The sequence below is a fragment of the Diceros bicornis genome, chromosome 31 (genome assembly GCF_020826845.1).
Source record: "Diceros bicornis minor isolate mBicDic1 chromosome 31, mDicBic1.mat.cur, whole genome shotgun sequence".
NCBI lineage: Eukaryota > Metazoa > Chordata > Mammalia > Perissodactyla > Rhinocerotidae > Diceros > Diceros bicornis.
The window spans coordinates 831,963-848,768 of NC_080770.1; the positions used below are offsets into that span (position 1 = coordinate 831,963).

The 16,806-nt window shown below is 65.5% G+C and overlaps 1 protein-coding gene across 1 annotated transcript in view; it reads right to left on the minus strand.

The window, feature by feature from the left end:
• LOC131395866 (mucin-5AC-like) overlaps nucleotides 1–16,393 on the minus strand; it is a 36,592-nt gene extending 20,199 nt beyond the window's left edge. Inside the window, exons 1-30 of the mRNA XM_058527672.1 lie at nucleotides 16,291–16,393; nucleotides 14,506–14,580; nucleotides 13,530–13,589; nucleotides 12,990–13,251; nucleotides 12,541–12,655; nucleotides 12,038–12,128; nucleotides 11,063–11,172; nucleotides 10,700–10,913; nucleotides 10,483–10,608; nucleotides 10,115–10,232; nucleotides 9,685–9,823; nucleotides 9,354–9,464; nucleotides 8,804–8,873; nucleotides 8,589–8,726; nucleotides 8,338–8,502; nucleotides 7,858–7,952; nucleotides 7,202–7,328; nucleotides 6,749–7,004; nucleotides 6,624–6,676; nucleotides 6,182–6,282; nucleotides 5,752–5,903; nucleotides 5,394–5,532; nucleotides 5,171–5,284; nucleotides 4,833–5,012; nucleotides 3,362–3,601; nucleotides 2,953–3,109; nucleotides 2,302–2,430; nucleotides 1,257–1,407; nucleotides 706–749; nucleotides 423–611 (exon numbers count right to left, since the gene is read on the minus strand). Coding sequence (XP_058383655.1) covers nucleotides 423–611; nucleotides 706–749; nucleotides 1,257–1,407; nucleotides 2,302–2,430; nucleotides 2,953–3,109; nucleotides 3,362–3,601; nucleotides 4,833–5,012; nucleotides 5,171–5,284; nucleotides 5,394–5,532; nucleotides 5,752–5,903; nucleotides 6,182–6,282; nucleotides 6,624–6,676; nucleotides 6,749–7,004; nucleotides 7,202–7,328; nucleotides 7,858–7,952; nucleotides 8,338–8,502; nucleotides 8,589–8,726; nucleotides 8,804–8,873; nucleotides 9,354–9,464; nucleotides 9,685–9,823; nucleotides 10,115–10,232; nucleotides 10,483–10,608; nucleotides 10,700–10,913; nucleotides 11,063–11,172; nucleotides 12,038–12,128; nucleotides 12,541–12,655; nucleotides 12,990–13,251; nucleotides 13,530–13,589; nucleotides 14,506–14,580; nucleotides 16,291–16,363 — 3,994 coding nt within the window. The 5' untranslated portion in view covers nucleotides 16,364–16,393. The remainder of the gene's footprint in view (nucleotides 1–422; nucleotides 612–705; nucleotides 750–1,256; nucleotides 1,408–2,301; nucleotides 2,431–2,952; nucleotides 3,110–3,361; nucleotides 3,602–4,832; nucleotides 5,013–5,170; nucleotides 5,285–5,393; nucleotides 5,533–5,751; nucleotides 5,904–6,181; nucleotides 6,283–6,623; nucleotides 6,677–6,748; nucleotides 7,005–7,201; nucleotides 7,329–7,857; nucleotides 7,953–8,337; nucleotides 8,503–8,588; nucleotides 8,727–8,803; nucleotides 8,874–9,353; nucleotides 9,465–9,684; nucleotides 9,824–10,114; nucleotides 10,233–10,482; nucleotides 10,609–10,699; nucleotides 10,914–11,062; nucleotides 11,173–12,037; nucleotides 12,129–12,540; nucleotides 12,656–12,989; nucleotides 13,252–13,529; nucleotides 13,590–14,505; nucleotides 14,581–16,290) is intronic.
• Between the last annotated feature and the right edge of the window lie 413 nt (nucleotides 16,394–16,806).

Consider the following 16,806-nt stretch of genomic DNA (forward strand, 5'->3'; position numbering starts at 1 on the left):
ACCCTGAGCTGAATCTGCACATGGGGCCCCCAAAAGCCAGAGTTATGGGGGCTCTTCATTTTTGGGGTAAGCTCTGGACAGGCCCTAAGATGCTCCCTCAAAACAGGGTGAGGACTTGGGGCTGCCTGGCGCTCTGTGCAATGGGAGGTGAGCAGACACAGTGAATGGGGCAGGGATTCCCATGTGTGAGTTCCATGGTCCTGCTCCCAGGCCGGCCTTGCAGCCCGGCCCTGCGGCCCCTGCCCAGTGCTGGGAACCTCAGCCCTGAAGGCACACCTGGTGACATCCATCCTGCCAAGGAGACTCAGGGAGGCTGACACTTCCAATCTGTGGGTGACTGCCAGAGGGAAAGGCCCTCTGCCCAGCTGCTGATCCCCAGGGCGAGGGACAGCCCTGCACGGTACCCAGCATGTCCGCCTTACCAAGCGGGGATGTGGAAAAGGAGAAGGTGGTTTGGGGGGCGGGGGTGGTGGAACTGCAGGTGTAGACCCTCCGGTCGATGGTGCCATTGGCCCCGCAGCGGGCAGAGATGCACCCCCCTGTGCCGTCCGTCGTGTGGTAGATGACATCCCCCGGGCGGAAGCGCCGCCCGTCGTAGGTGCAGACACAGGCTGTGGGGAGCAGAGCAGCCAAGCGCATTAGGGTGCTGGGGCGCGGCCGGGGACCCTGACACCCCAGACCCAAGGAAGGCTGCCCACTGCTCACCCTCGGCATCGTAGGTGCACTGGATGCCGCTCTCGGTGCAAACACTGGTGACAGAAGGAAGAAGGTGAGTCTGGAGGTGCAGGCATCCCCGTTGTGCTGGGGTGGGCAGGTGGGAACAGCCCCCACAGGGGTGCCCTGGGGCTACGTCTCAGCCCCGGCCAGTGAACAAGAAGCCTGACGTCGCACCCTCTTGGGGGGCCTCCTTCCAATCAGTGACCAGTGGAGATGGGGTCCAGCACGGCCAATGAGCCCCACGGATGTTCTGATGGCCTTTCCTCTCCGGGGCATCTGTCCCGGGGGCCCTTGGGGCAGCATCACAGCTCAGCTTCCCCTCTGCCCACCCTGCGTATCCCCCTTCCCTTCATCCCTGGGTCCCCACCCCATCCTGCAACAGGGAGCTCCCGGTCGGACCCCAGAGGAACACTGGGCTGTGGGGACCCCTCACGGCCCTGAAAGGATGAGGCCCCGAGGAGGGGCCTTCTCCAAGGGCCGTGGGCCGGGCGAATAGTGCCACCCTCCAGGCTCCTCACCCCTCCAGCCGAGCAACTCACCAGGACTGGCAGTTCTCATCCAAGGGCACCACCGCGCCTGGCTGGTACGACTTGCCCTGGACGTGGCAGGGCGACTGCGGGCATGTGGCCACACACCGCATCTGGTCCTCATCGAAGAGGGGGGCCTCTGCCGGGCACTTAGGGTAGCAGCCTGCATGCCAGAGAGGCCTGAGTCCCAGCCAGACAACTGCCCGGCCGCCTCACCCCCACGGCCTGGGCTCAGTCCCCAGCCTGGGGCCTCGCCCACAGTGCCATGGGGTGCTTGAGGCTGTGCCCCCAAAGGAGCCTCGAGGGGTCAGGAAGAGTCCCGCCTGGCCAAGGGTCCTAGGATCCCCAGGACAGACCCAAACCTCAACATCAGGGACGCCAAGATAGGCCCCTACCCAACCATGGGAACCCCAGGACAGATCCCAGCCCTGCCCACGGGGACCCCAGGACACACCCCAGCCCTGTCTACGACGACCCAGGACAGACCTCACCCCTGTCTACGAGGACCCAGGACACACCCCAGCCCTGTCTACGAGGACCCAGGACAGACCCCACCCCTGTCTACGAGGACCCAGGACAGACCCCACCCCTGTCTACGAGGACCCAGGACAGACGCCACCCCTGTCTACGAGGACCCAGGACAGACCCCACCCCTGTCTACGAGGACCCAGGACAGACCCCACCCCTGTCTATGAGGACCCAGGACACACCGCAGCCCTACTATGAGGACCCCAGAATAGACCCCGGCCCTATCTACGAGGACCCAGGACAGACCCCAGCCCTATCTACAGGGACCCAGGACAGACCCCAACCCCGTCTATGAGGACCCCAGGACAGACCCCAGCCCCGTCTACGAGGACTCAGGACAGATTCCAGCCCTGTCTACAAGGACCCAGGACACACCCCAGCCCTGTCTACGAGGACCCAGGACACACCCCAGCCTTGTCTACGAGGACCCAGGACAGAACCCAGCCCTGTCTACAAGGACCCAGGACAGACCCCGCCCCTGTCTATGAGGACCCCAAGACAGCCCTCCCGGCCAGCAGGCACAGCCCACCTTCCAGGCCGCTCACGTCGTGCAGGCACTGGCCACGGGGGTTCTGGCAGGTCCTCAGGCAGGGCGCCCCGCAGGGCAGGTAGTGCCACTCGCACAGGCCCTCGGGGTTGTAGTAGTCGCAGAACAGGGCTGTGAGAGAGAGGGCGGCTCAGTGGCCCGGCTCTCAGTGCCGGGGTGGAGTGCCGCCGGGAAGGACAGCCTCGCGGCCCATGCAGGCTCCCACTGCACCCTGACATTTGACCAAGTCCCGTGGGCTGTTCTAAAGCCATTTCCTCCCCTGTGCCTCCTGGATGTGGCCACGGTGGGCGTGGGCCTAGAATGCCCGTGGGCGAGACAGGGTGGTGGGCAGGGTGGCTAGCTGGGGGTCTCACTCTGGCTTCTTGGGGGTGCCACCCTTTGGGGTGAGGACTCTGGCCAGAGCAGCTCCCCAGCTAACCCCCTCCAGCCAGGCTCCAGCTGGGCTCGGGCCGGGAGGCTCTGCTGACCCTTTGGCTCCAGAACATTCTACCATGCCTGCCATCTCTCCATCAGTGACACGCCCTCCATTTCATTTTCTTTCAAACCCTTCCCACGGCTCCCAGGGGCAGACACTGGGCTTTGTCACCCGCTTGTGCCCCACCCGCCCCGACGGGCACATCCGTGTGCACTCACGGCAGATGCTGGGTGTCCGCCAGGACACGCACACGCCCACCTCGTGGCAGGCCTGGGCGTAGGCGGCCACGGCCGTGCAGAAGCACTCGCAGTCGCCCCCCGAGTCACAGGCGCACGCGTCGCTCACACAGGCCTCGTAGTACTTGGCGGGCTCCACCTGTGGGAGGGAGAGGCTTCGACTCCGGGAACCCGGCCCCCACCATGGGCTCCTGGCCATCAGGCCCCAGCGTGGCGTTGGCCTGGCGGTTTCCCCTGGAGCTCAGGAGGGCAGATGTGTGGTCCCCCATGGCTGGTCAGACCGATCCTACTGTCCACAAGCAGGTCCTGAAGGGTGCCCCCCCACGCCCCCCAGCAAGGGTCCCTTCCTCCCCAGGAGCCCGGAGGAGACCCCAGCCGGCCAGCTCCATACGTGGGCATGGCAGGCGGCGAAGGTGGCGCTGTTGATGATGCTGCACTGCTTCTGGGCCCAGGACTTGCGGTATGGGTTGGCGGTGCAGGGGTCCTTGGGGGCCGAGGCATCCGGGCAGGACGGGGAGAACTTCCAGCTGTTGCCGAACTCCAGCGCGTTGCCCACCACGGACTGGCTCCGTGTGGTGAAGTCGTTGACGGCGTTGTCGTCGAAGTTCCCGCACAGCCCGCAGACCCTCCCCTACAGACACAGAGACAGGCGGGGCCCGGGGGCTCAGGGCACACCCAGGAGGGGCCCAGGCCCCCTCCCACCCCTCTGCCTCCCCCTGGGGCCCACACTTTCCCCAGGACACCCCAGGAGGAAGAATATAGAGCGAGGCTCCCACGCAGCCCCACTCGGCGCCAAGGCCACAGGGCATGCCTCAGTCTCTCCTGGAGGAGAGGCACGGGAGAAACACATAGTGGGCTAAACGGTGTCTCCCAAAGACAGGCTTGGGCCCTGACCCGGGACCCCTGGGCATGGCCCCATGTGGAAATAGGGTCTCCGTGGACGGGATCCAGTTAAGATGAGGGCATCCTGGATCAGGGCGGGCTGGTCCAGTGACTGGTGCCCTCATAAGATGAGAGAAATTTGGACACAGACACACAGAGTGAGGCCAGGAATATGATGACGGAGGCAGAAGTTGGGGTGATAAGACCACAAGACCAGGAATGCCTGGGGCCACCAGAAGCTGGATGGGGCGGCCAGGAAGGGTCCTCCCCTAGAGCATCCAGAGGGAGCACAGCCCTGGGACACATGAACTGGGCTTCTAGTGTCCAGAGCCGTGCGAGAAGGAGCCACAGTTTGTGACAATGTGTTCTGGCAGCCACAGGACAGTGACACACAGCAAAGGGCCTCAGACCTGCCCAGCTCCCTGGAGGCAAGTCCAGGCTCAGTCCCTCCTCTCTCTCTCTGTCTTTCTTGTCTCTGACTCTTTGTCTTTGCCTGTCTCTCTCTCTCTGTCTCTGCATCTCTGTCTCTCTCTGTCTCTCTCTCTGTGTCTCTCTCTCTCTGTCTCTGCATCTCTGTCTCTCTGTCTGTCTCTCTCTCTATCTCTGTCTCTCTCTCTGTGTCTGTCTCTCTCTGTCTCTGTCTCTTTGTCTCGCTCTGTCTCTCTCTCTCTCTGTACCTCTGTCTATCTCTCTGTCTCTGTCTCTCTGTCTATCTCTGTCTCTGTTTATCTCTGTCTATCTCTGTCTCTCTCTCTGTGTATCTCTTTCTCTGTCTCTCTCTCTGTCTCTGTCTCTCAGTCTCTGTCTCTTTGTCTCACTCTGTCTCTGTCTCTCTCTGTGTCTCTCTGTCTGTCTTTATCTCTCCCTCTCTCTCTGTCTGTTTCTCTCTGTCTCTGTCTCTCTGCCCTCACCCCACACCGCCTATGTCCAGCCGGCCCTTGTTCTGGGGGTGAGGGTGGCTGTCCTCGGCCGGGCCTGACCTTGAACTCGGGGCTAAGCCTGATGAAGATGCTGGTCTTCATGTCCCACAGCAGCAGCAGGCCGACGTCGGTGTCCACCACCAGGTAGATGCCCATCTGGCGGATGGAGTAGGGCACCTCCTGCCCCGCGCCCTTCCCGATCACCTCCACTTTCCCGTCACTCAGCTTCAGCTCGTAGCTCTGTGCAGGGAAGGGTCACTCAGGGCCTGGGTGAGGACCCTGGGCCACCTCCCGGGCGGGTCCACCTGTCCTGGCTCGGCTGTGGGAGTGCAGCCTTCGTAGGGGCTCCCTGGAGCCTCCCAAGGGGGTGCCCCGGCCCCTGCCCACCCATTGCTCACCCCCAGGAAGATCTTGATGGCCTTGGAGCAGGTGGTCCCTGTGGTGCCACAAGGGACGTTCTCGGTGACGACACGGAAGGCTTCCTGGGTGCTGCTGTTTCGGCTGCAGTGGTCCTGGGGGAGGAGGAGGGCTGTCCCAGGGGGGAGGCCGGCCCTGCCCAACTTCCCGCGAGGAGGCTGGACTGGGAGCGCCGGGCCAGCAGGAGAGCGTGGGGTCGCGTACCTGAACCAGCGTGTACTCGCAGTCCCCGCTGAAGCTGTAGCGCTGCCCGTCGAAGGTGAGGTAGTGGCCATCTCCGTACACGGCGCAGGTGGCCAGGCAGGGCTCATCCGTGCACTGCCACACTCTGTTCTTACAGGTGCTGGTGGGGAGCCGCAGATCAGGCCCAAGCCGGGAGGGGGCAGGGACAGGGCACCCGCTAGAGGCTCCGGTGGGGTGCGGCCTTCAGGCCCTGAGCAGGGGACACGGCGGGCTTCGCTGGCTGGGGCTGCCCACGTGGCGTCAGGTGTGGGCTGCACCACCGGCCGCAGGAGCCTGCCCCCCTCCCGCCCCCAGGATGGGCCCCGAGCCCCCCACGTACCAGGTGTTGCAGCCCACCCGGATGGTCTCGCCGGCCTGGTAGCTGGCATCGTTATGCACGCAGGGGCAGTCGGCCGCAGCAATGCAGCCGCCTTGGCCGTCGGCCACCAGCCCGTGGGGACACACGCAGCCAGACACACACTGGGAGCTATACTGTGGGGCAGGGCAGACACAGCTCAGTGGCCCGGGGGACAGAACAGAGAGCAGAAGGTCCCCCTGGGGCCCCCAGCAGGGCCCGCGTCCACCCGGCTGGGCTACACAGGGACCAGAGGGGCAGGAGGGCCAGCAAGCCTACAGGCAGGGGTCCTCTTGGGACCAGCGTGGGTGGGCGTCTCTGCAGGTGCCCTGGAGGGCTGAGCAGGTACGGGGTCATCAGAGGGTCATCGGAGTTATTGGAGGTCACTGGAGTCCAGGGCATCGGGGGCACTTACGCAGTCCATGTCCAGTGTGTGGCAGCTCTTCTGACAGCCGGCACCGCTGGCCCCAGCTGTGGCGTTGCGGCAGTCGAAGTAGACCATGGGCGAGGCACAGACTGCGGAGAGGAGGGGACCGTTCAGGGGACCCCGACCTCCACCCGCCAGGCTTGCGCTGCCCAGTCGACCTGTGTGTCTCCCGACAGCTGAGTCGCGGCAGCCCTGGGGTGTGGCCAGCATGTGTGCGTGTGCGTGTGCGTGTGCATGTGCGTGTGTGTGTGTGTGTGTGTATGTGAGGCCCACACACTCTCACCGCCCCCTCGCTGAGTCCAGAGGGCACAGACCAGGCCTGACAGAGATGCTGATCCACACCCACTCGCCAGGCTGACATGGGGGGTGTTAACCCAAAGCTTCTGGTGGAGATGACCAAGGCCCCTCCCGCCCTCCCTGGCAGGCTCACCTGAGGTGGGGACGTGGCCTCCAATGCAGGTCAGCCTGCCCTGGGTGCAGGTGCTGTGAAGAGAGGGTGGTCAGAGGGCCGCCCAGCCCTACCCGTCCTGCCCGCCCGCCCGACGGGGGTCTTACCAGATGGCCCCGCTCTCGTGGAGAGACTCCCCGTTGGGGACCACGGAGCCTCCGAGGTAGCAGGGACAGCTGGTGGCCGGCACACACTTGCCCGTGTCGTCCAGGAAGGTGTCGTGGGGGCAGGCGCAGCCGTCCACGGTGACGAAGCTGATGCCACAGGTGACGTCCTCTTCACTCCGGGCACGGCAGGTGGGCTGGCAGGTGCTGATGTTGTACTGGTAGGTCATCGACTTGGGGCAGGTGGTTGTGGGCTTCACTGCAGGATGCCAGGAAGTGGGCAGCTCTCAGGACAGAGCCGGCAGCCGTCCCCGCAAGCCCTCCTGGCTCCCCCGTCCCCACCAGGTCCCCCCTCATTGGCCTGGATTCTCCTTGGCCTCTGAGCCCAGAGTGGGGACGAGGGCCCGTGAGCATCTGCCCCAGGGCCCATGGGCCTCAGGCTCCCCGCACACTCACCGCAGACGCCGTCCCTCCAGTCACTGAGCAGCACGCCCTTGGCGGCGCAGGCCCGCACGTAGGAGGACAGAGCCGCGCACATGCAGGCCTCGCTCTTCTCGCAGTTGCACGTGTCGAACATGCAGTTCTGGGGACGGGGACATCGGGGGGCCGTCAGGGACCCCAGCCAACACGTGGCGAGCATCCCCCCACGCTGCCAGCCCCCCACCCGCCTCCTCCAGAACCGCTCCCCGAGCCCTCGCCAGGGCCCCTGCTCCCTTGCACAGCGCATCTGGGGGCCGAGCTCCCTGGCTGGGTGGGGGCGCTGGTAGGACCCCCCTCTTCTCGGTGACTCAGCAAGCCCCCACACGTCGGCCTCAGACTCCAGAGCATCTCGGCCACCACCAATCTCTCATTTGGCCCCCGGGGCCCAGCGGGCTACAGATGCTCACGGTTTGCCCCCTGCCTGGTGTGGGGCTGGGGGCATGCGGCAAACAGCAAACATGCGGTGAGGGTGTGAGGGAGGGAATGAATGAATGAATGAGGACAAGGGTGTTGGAGCTGGAGAGACCTGCTGGCCCCAGACACCCTGCCACGGCCCTCGGGACCACGCTGGGCCCTCCCGGACCCCCTGGGGGCGGCCGTGTGGCCAGAGGGGAGAGCAGGCCGGCGATTACCGCGTAGTAGGTGCTGGGGCTCACGGCGCTGTGGCACCCAGAGAAGGAGCCGTGGGGGTCCGTCAGCCGGGAGCACCAGTGCTGAGCGTACTTCTCTGTGGACAGAGGAGGAAGGGTGCTCAGGCGGCCGGACGGTCGGCCTCCAACAGAAGCTACACAGAGACGCACAACCTTCCTTTTACCCCGAGCTCCCGCCGCTCCACAGAAAGCAATGCCGGGCGAGAGCAATTCGGGGCTCCTTCTCCTGCCCGGGTCAGCAGGCATGAGGGCCTCCACGCCCTGCCCTGCACTCCAGCAACACCTTGTTCCTTTTTTTCCGGAACTTTCCACGGAACTGCACAAGTGTCAGTGAGTTTGCCTGTTGACCACCTGACCTCCCCCCTTCAGGGCGGGAGTGAAAGCTGGAGCCCGTGCCTGGACCTCACGGCCCAGGGGGCCCCAGCAGGCAGGTAGGCCTGTGGGCCGGATGGACACACGCACCATTCTCCACGCTGAGGGAGCAGGGGTCCTCGAAGCTGTTCTTGACGTTGGGGCAGGCGGCCTGGGTCTTCCAGGTGTTGACGAAGGCGGCAGCCGTGCCCTCCACCACGCCGCTGAGGGTCCGAAAGTCATCGGCCTGGTTCTGGTTGAAGTTCCCGCACAGGCCTGGGGACAAGAGGGCGGTGTGAGACCCCCGTGCGCCCCGGCCACGGAGGGTGGGCTCGGGCCCCAGGGCGGGCGGTGCCTCTTACCGCAGGTCAGCCCCTGGAGCGCGGGCGCCAGCCTCACGAACACCTGCATGGTGGGCACCAGCTGCACGTCCAGCTGCAGGTCCAGGTTGGTCTGGGCGATGATGAAGAAGGTTGAAGGTCTGAAGAGCGTGATGTTGGCTGCGGACACAGGGCACAGGGATCTCAGTGGGGTGTAAGGGGCAGGACCCTCTGGGGGCCAGGGCCAGCGCCCTCACCTGCAGAGACGGGCAGCTGGGTGTAGATCTGATTCACAAACACCTCCCCGCTGGCCTTGATCACGATGACCTGAGAGCAGCATGGAGCAGGATTAGCGAGGAGCTGGGCCAGGGACAGCCAGCGCCCCCGGCGGCCCCCAGAGGCTGTGAAATGTGCCTGCGAGACCTCTGCCTGCGGGGCGCGGGCTCCCGCGAGGAGGGGCTGACGACCCATGTCCCCTCTGCCCATCCTAGGTTTTCTGCGAGGACTGTGCACTTTTCAGTCACGTGAAAACCAAATCTGTTTTATAAAATAGAGAAGCCGACATTGGTGAAGCAGCTGTGCCGCCAGGAGGCCCCCGAGTACCCTCCTCCTGGGCCGGTTGGGGTGGGCGTGGGGCCCCTGGTGCCGGCCCTGAGCCTTTCGTTTGGGAGTGGAACTCAGAAGACTCATGAGAGGTGGATGCAGCGAATGGGGCAGGAGGGTCCTCGGGCCATGCAAGCGCTCAGGCAAAAGTCACTTGCCTGGAAAGATGGGCACCCTCCCCGACCCCCCCGGGGTCCGGCTCACCGTATGCCCCCCGCCCAGGCTCAGCGTCAGGCTCTTCAGGCAGGTCTCGCTGTCCGTCAGCCCACACTTGCGCAGGTCGGCCAGCACGGTGAAGGCGCTGCTGTTACAGGGCTGCAGACAGGGTCCTCATTCTCCGCCCGGCACCCCCAGCCCGCCTCCTCCTCCCTGCCCACCCCCAGGCCCCTGGTGTGGGTGCCGGGAGCTGGGGGCATTTCCTGGGGGACTCAGCATCCGGGTGGCCACATGCAGCCCGGGCAGGGGAAGGCTGGGCAAGGAGCCACAGCCGGATGGGGCCCCGCAGCGGCTCTGTGGGGCGAGGCCCGGGCTGTACCTTGGCCAGCACATAGGTGCAGTCCCCGTGCACCGTGTACAGCCTCTCGTCGAACGTGGAGAAGTGGGCACCGCCCAGCACAGAGCACGTGCCCGGGCACGGCACCTCCTGGCAGCTCCACTGGCCTCCTGAGCAGGTGCTGAGAGCAGGGAGAGACCGCATGTGTGCGGGCCCGGGGAGCGTCCAGCCCCAGCCTCCGCATCGGCAGGCGGACGGGGTCTTGCCCAGGCCAGCCTGCGACAGACGCTGGGCCCGTCGGCATCTGTCTGGGGACCCACTGGTCCAAGGCTCTGAGTGGGAGAGGACGACCAGTGCACGGATCACAGCCCCTAGAGGGGCCAACCCAGGGCAGGTCCAGAGGGGACGGGAGGGCCGTGGCTGTCCCACGGCAGGTTCTGGGGGACCGGAGGGCAGGGGCCTGGGGTCCTACCAGTTGGTGCAGTCTGTGGAGTAAGTGGCCCCTGGTGCGTAGGTGGCCCCGTTGTACACACAGGAGCAGTGGGACTCGGGGATGCAGCCAGTGTGGCCAATGTCATCGAGCACCATCCCTGCAGAGGCAGGCAGGCCATGTGGCAGGTGCTGGGCTGTGTCCGTCACCTGACCGTGTGGAGGGGACTGGTCCTCTTCCCCTGGTGGCCCTGCCCCTCGGGGGGTCCTCAGACTGAGAACCGGAGGGCCCAGGGACTCCACGGGTTGGGTCAGAGGGGCCTTTCTTCCAAGTATCTGGCGTGGCAGCGCCAGCCATCGGGGACCCAGAATGCGTCTGTGTGATTTTAGGGGGTGGGGGCCCCATCTCACCCTCGGGGCAGAAGCAGCCGGCAACGCAGTGGTCCTCACAGAGCTGTGAGTGCTCGCGGTTGGAGCAGGTGTCAGAGCACGGCGAGCCGCACTCGCGGTACCGCATGTTGAGGGGGCACGTCAGCGCTGCAGGGAGGACAGGCTGCATCATGTCCTGCCCCTGTCCTAGGACCCGAGGCAGGACCACGTGATGGGCTGGGCCAGGCGGGGCACTCACGGCAGAGGTCAGGGCCCCTCCAGTCCTGGGGCAGCCCCCCGGCGTGCGCACACTGGCGAGAGTACTCGGCGAGCGTGTGGCAGATGCAGCTGGTCAGGTTGTCTCGCTCGCAGAGGCAGAGGTCCTGATGGCAGGCCTCCACGTAGCTGCTGGCGTCCACCAGTGCGTTACAGCCCGAGAACGGCCTGCTGCTCAGGATTTCCTCACAGAGGCCCTGGGGCAGAGGCCGGGGCCCACACTGAGTCCAGGCTCCCGAGTCCCCTGGGTTCACAGCCCCCACCGCCTCGGCCCGTGGCTTGTGGGAGAATGACCCCAATCCTGACTCCTGCCCCCGCCCCGGGCCCTGTTCACTCTGGGGCCTACCAAGCCAGTCGAGCAGTTCACTAGGGACACGGGGATGGGGTCCTGACACTGCTCCGTGGGGCCATCCAACTTCTGCAGGTTCCCAAACTCCACGGGGGTCAGCTTGACGTCTGCAGGAAGCACAGCGCCGGGCTCTTTGCAGGCTCTCGGTGCCTTTCGCCACCCTCACAGCGCCTGAGGTGTCCCAGCTACGCCTGCCTCCCCCATCCACACTGCCCGGTTAAGCAGCAGCTACACAGGACATTCGGGGGATCTGGAGATGAACTGAGGAACCCCTGGGGCATTGGGGGCATGTCCGACGCTCTGCGGCCCGCAAACAGCCAGAGGGCTGGAGAGTGACCCTGGGCTCCTGCTGGCCCTCGGAGCCCAGCAAAGCCTGCGCTGGGCCCGCCTGGCCGGGGCCACTGGACGCCTGGGCAGGATTGGTCCCCCTCCATGAAGCCCTTACAGGTGGGCTTCACGCGCCTGGCAGAGGGGAGCCGGGAATCTGGGGCTCTGGCTGGTGCTGGGCACACGGAAGGCCACTGCTTGGTGGCAGAGACTCAAGGACCAAGAAGCAGTGACAGAGTCTGACCAGAGGCTGGTCTGTAACTTCAGGTGAGAGTGCGTGGTCACGGGCGCCCACTGCCCAGAGCAACAGCTCTGAGGACAAGAGGGCCCAGCAGGAGGTTTGCTGCCAGCTGCCTTGCCAAGAGCATGCTAGCGTGCCAGGACTGTGTGCACATGTGTGTGCGCACATGTGCACGCTGAGATTGTGAGGGTGTGCAGGTGCATCTGTGCCCGTGTGCATGCATGTGTGTACACGTCTGCATGGGAATCGTGCGTGTGTACAGGTCTGTGTGAGCATGCATGTGTACACATATTGGAGACGTCTGACTTGGGACCCTGGAAGACAGTCTTCAGGGAGCACTGGGAAGGAGTGGGAGCCGACGGTGCGGGGGCTGGCCGGCCCGGGCCGGGAGGCGGGGGGCTTACTGTGGGAGAAGAACTCGTTGAAAACGGGGACTCCGTTGAAGTCTCCACAGAGCCCGCAGGTCTGGTTGGCGTATTTGGCATCCAGCTCCAGCTGGAAGGAGAGGACACGTCAGATGCCTGGACCCACAAGGGACACCCCAAGATGGGAAGAACAGACCAGAGTGGGAGCCAACATTCCCAAGGAGGGGCTGGGGCTCCTCACAGAGGAGACACGGGCCGTGGACCCTCCCCATGCACTCCATAAATCCGTGAACCCGAGCAGGGTTCTGTCCTGGAGGAGACGCCCCACACGTGCAGGCTCTCCGTCTTGGGGTGTAGACCCTGGGGCCCCATTAGCAGCTGGGCCCCCATCCTCACTGGCCGTGTGCAGCGGGCTCTGACCTTCCCACCCACCTTCGCCCAGAACACTTTCTTCCCTCCCTGGGGAGGCTGTCAGGCTGGAGGTGCGTGCCTGGCCCCCCACCCCTGGCCTCCCGGCCACCTCCACCGGCCCCCAGCCTCACCAGGAGGCTGTCGTCCTGGTTCCACATGAAGACCAGACCCAGCCTGGCCACCACCTTCACGTAGCTGCTGCTATGCTCGATAAGGACCCCGGACTGGCTGAAGGGCAGCTGAATTCTGTGGAGAGAGGGCCCAGCTGAGACACCGAGGGGCACGTGAGGCCGGGGGCAACAGAGGTCTGGACCTCAGGCAGGGAGGGTCCCTAAAGGCATGTATGTGACAAGTTCACGGCACCCGTGGACGGTGCTGGTGGGCATGAGGGCAGGAGACCCCGGAGCTCTGGAGTGGAGAAGAATGAGGCAGGGGCCCACTTCCAGGGGCAGAAAAGAGCCCTGGGCCCCCGGGAGGAGCAGGTGGGCCGAGCACAGGGGCCTGGGGAGGCCAGCGCCCGGCTCCTCTCTCAGGTACTTGCCCACGTCCCTCCTACGACCTCCCAGGGACCCAGGCTCACAGGCGACCGTTGACCAGGACCGAGCTGTTGGTCAGCTCAACGACCATGCCGTCGAGCTTCATGACGACCCTGTTCAGCGTGGTGGCGTTGGACGCCCGGCCACGGCGGAGCTGGACATTGAAGTCCTCGTAGGCGGCGCTACAGTGCGCGGAGAAGACGTAGTTGCAGAGGCCGGGGAAGCGGAAGACGTCACCGTCGAAGGTCTTGTAGTGGAAGTCGCCCCAGGTGCTGCACACCCGCCCGTTGTGCGCCGGGTTCGCGGCTGCGGGCAAAGCAGCCGCTGTTCTGAAGGCGCAGCCCCCACCCCCCGCTCCCATGCCCCCACATGCTGGAGTCTGGGGCACGCTGCCGCCCGAGGGCAGGGCATCTGGGGGGTCCTGCCTGCACCCAAGATGTCCTGGGCCTTGAACCCTCTTCCAATACTTGTTCAAGGTCCACCCGGAAAGCTGGGTCGCCTTTCCAGCTGGCCCCTCTGGGTCTGAGGGATGGAGAGCTCAGCCAGCATGGCCCCCCAGCCCGGCCTTGTGAGGTCTCACTCACCTCGCATCACAGGGGTGGTCCTCAGAGACGAGAGGATGGTCACCCCACGAAGTGGGCCCCCTGTGGGAACAGGGTCATGGTGATGCACAGCCCCGCCTCCCACCCCCCCACACCTCCCACCCATCTGCAGGCTCGACGTCAGCTGGGGTGGGAGTCTGAGGAGACATTTTAGAGTCGGCCGTTGGAGGCAGCTGGCTCCCAGGCCGACTCACTTCTGCGTGTGTGCGGCCCCCCTGCCTGTCGAATACACTCAGGGGCAGCAAAGACTTCCACAGGCCAAACGGCTTTCCCTTCCTCTGGGCTGTCGCTGGGAGAGGACCCCTGGGGCTGTCGGCTCACACCCACATGGCCCAGACACTGTTTGCACAGCGGGGGCTCCTTGTGCCCAGAGTCTCAGAAAAGCCTGAATCAACACCAGCAGCTCACGACATCCGCTGGGTGCTGAGATCAGGCACAGCTGAGCCTCCCCGGGGGCCCGGTTTGGGGAAATGCAAACTGAGGTTGGCTGGGTTCGCCCCTGAAGCCCCGCCTTGTGTTGGGGCATCTGACCACGCCAGGGGCCTCCCCTCACCCACTCGCCTCTACCAGGGCCCCACCGAACATGGCCCCTACCCCGTCCGCACAGCGTGGACGGGCATAGAAATACCCAGAGAGGCCGCCCACCAGCCCCCTTCAAGGCGAGAGGACTCATGTGCAGCTGAGGTATCAGGAGGTGAGCAGGGAGAATTGAAGACGTGGCTGTGAGTTCAGCTGGCCCTGCAGCCTGTCCCCCACTGTCTGCAGCGGGATGGAGGGACGATGGCAAGCAGCATACAGGGGGGCTGCCAGGTAACCGACCAGGGCTATGTATGCGGGGCTGTCCTCCAGCCCCCCAAGTTCTGACCCCTCAGTGATGGCCCAATGCGAGTGGCCGCTCGGGGGCTCTGCCACACTGGGGCAGGGCGGGGCGGCTCTGACAGGTGGGGAGTTGACTCACCGCCAGGCCCCTGGTGGACTGAAGGGAGGTCCAGGTACTCATAACCGGGTTCCGCAGAGCCATCGTGGGCCTGGCCTGCGGGAAGAGGAGAGGACACAGGGCCTTAGCCGGGCAGGCAGGGCACGCGCCTCACTATCGGATGGGGCGCACGGAGGGAGGGACGGAAAGGCCAGGAACGGGTGGGGGTTCTCTGTATGGGGCTGGGGGCACTGGGAGGGTCTCTGTCCACGCAGCCAAGCATCTGAGGTCGCCCCAGGCCCACAGTGATCACAACCCTCCTTGAACTTCCGCTCGTCTTGGCCCCACGAGCACTTCGGGGGGGGGGGCCTGGCCCTGACCTGGTGTCTCCAGGGGCCATTCATTCACAGTGTCTACCATGGGCTGGGCGCTGGTCTCTCAGCTCAGGACATGGGGGCAACACCCCACCCTGTGCTGCAGCTATTGAGGGATTAGACAGTAAAAGACGGGTCCATTACAGCTTGTCAGGAGGCACAGGGCTCTGGTGGGAAACTTGGAACAGGTTGGGGGGCCTGGGCGCCAAGAGTGGGGACAGGGCTGCACCCTACACGGGGTGCTCAGGGCCGCTGCCCAGGTGAGGGCTCCGCACAGGGGAGGCTGGGGCAGGGGGCCGAGGCCACCCCGAGAACCCTGTGAGGCTGATTTCCGGGGTCCTCAGAGCCCATGCCAGCGTGGAAGGGCGCCAGACCCGCCACCCAGGACCCTGTGAGGGAAGGCCCAGACCTGAGGGCGAGGATGGGGGGCCACGGCTTCACCCACAGATGTGCCCCTTTCCTCGGCTCGCCCCGGGACCACCCACCCTCATCTCTGAAGTGTGCTGAGGGAGCGCCCGGCGGGGGCCAGCCCAGCACAGGGATGGGAGGGAGGCCTTCCCAGCTCTGGGACTGTCCGGCAGCAGCAGGAGGCTGGGCACTGGGGGGTGAGCCGCGTAGGGCAGCGAGGACTTCACGTGCCGTGTCGTGGTCCCTGCATGCTGAGTCCTGCTCTGCCGTTCCAGGAGCCCCAGGAGCATCGCCCCCCACCCCAGGCAGCTCCTTCTGGAGCACGCTGTTACCCCACACCTGTCTAAGACACAGCCATCCCCTGGGAAGCAGAGGCAGGAGGTGCAGGCCCAGGTAGGGGGGCCTCAGAGGGCCACGGGGACTGTGAGCCTCTCCCTGTCACCTTCACAGCTGTGGGCCCCACCATCACCCTCCACCCAAGGCTGAGACCCCCAGGAGGCCCCCATTGAGGCACAGATGGGGAAAGTGAGCTGGTGAACTGGGGATGCATGAAGGGGGTCCCAGGGGCAGGTGGGCATCTCCCCCAGGCCAGCCCAGGGGGCTGAAAGCATGCTCAGACCAGGCTGGCAGGGGCAAATGGCAGCGAGCCGCAGAGAAACACATGTGGAGGAGACCCCGTGGGCCAAAGGGCTGGCCGCTAACAGGGAAGGCAGGCAGGGGGCTCAGAGATGCTGGTCTCCTGCTCCCCCAGCTCAGGGGAGCAGCCCAATCTCAGAGGCCCCTCCCCCAACTTGGACCCCCACGCCCCTGAGAGCCCCTCCCCAACCTCATGCTGGAAGCTGCAAGATGGCTGGAGCCAGGGGCAAGGGCCGAGCTGCCCGGGGCCACTTATGGACACACTCAGCTTGCCCGGAACTCAGGGCAAGGCCTCTGAGCTGCCTGCTGCCTGCCCGGGACCGGGACCACCCCAGGACTCGGGGGAGCAACAGGGGAGCTGGGCCGTGGCCAGGGCCAGCCTAGGAAAGCCAGCCAGCACTAGCCTTACCTGTGTGCTGGGCGCAGGCCAGGGCGAGAGCCAGCACCCAGAGTGGGGCCAGCTTTCTCTGGCCAACACCCATCGTGCGGAGGGAGGGGAGAAGTCCCCAGGGGCAGCCTCTGAGGAGGGACCTGAGTCGGCAGGAGCCTTTTGTAGCCCCAGAGCTGGCTGCAACCCAGTGGCTACACGTGGGTGGGCGGGGCAGGGCGGTGGTTCCCCTCACCCAAGTAAACAGTGGGCACTCACTCCAGGCTGGCGGGCGGTCGGAGACAGGCAGAAATGGGTGTATCTGCCAGATGGGGCCCAGTTTTCTGAGGGGTCCCCAAGTCCTGGCCTGCAGGCATCCTCCTGCCAGGCCCTCCACCCCAGACTTTCCCTGGGCAGGCTTCTGTGCAGCCAGACTCCTGAGTTCCTGGTGCCTGGAGAAGCCACCAGCATGCTCGCTGCTGACGGGGCTGCCAGGGCAGGCCTCGCCCTCGCTGGAGAGGGACTAGTGTAGCAGCACCCCAGGGACAGGACCCTTCC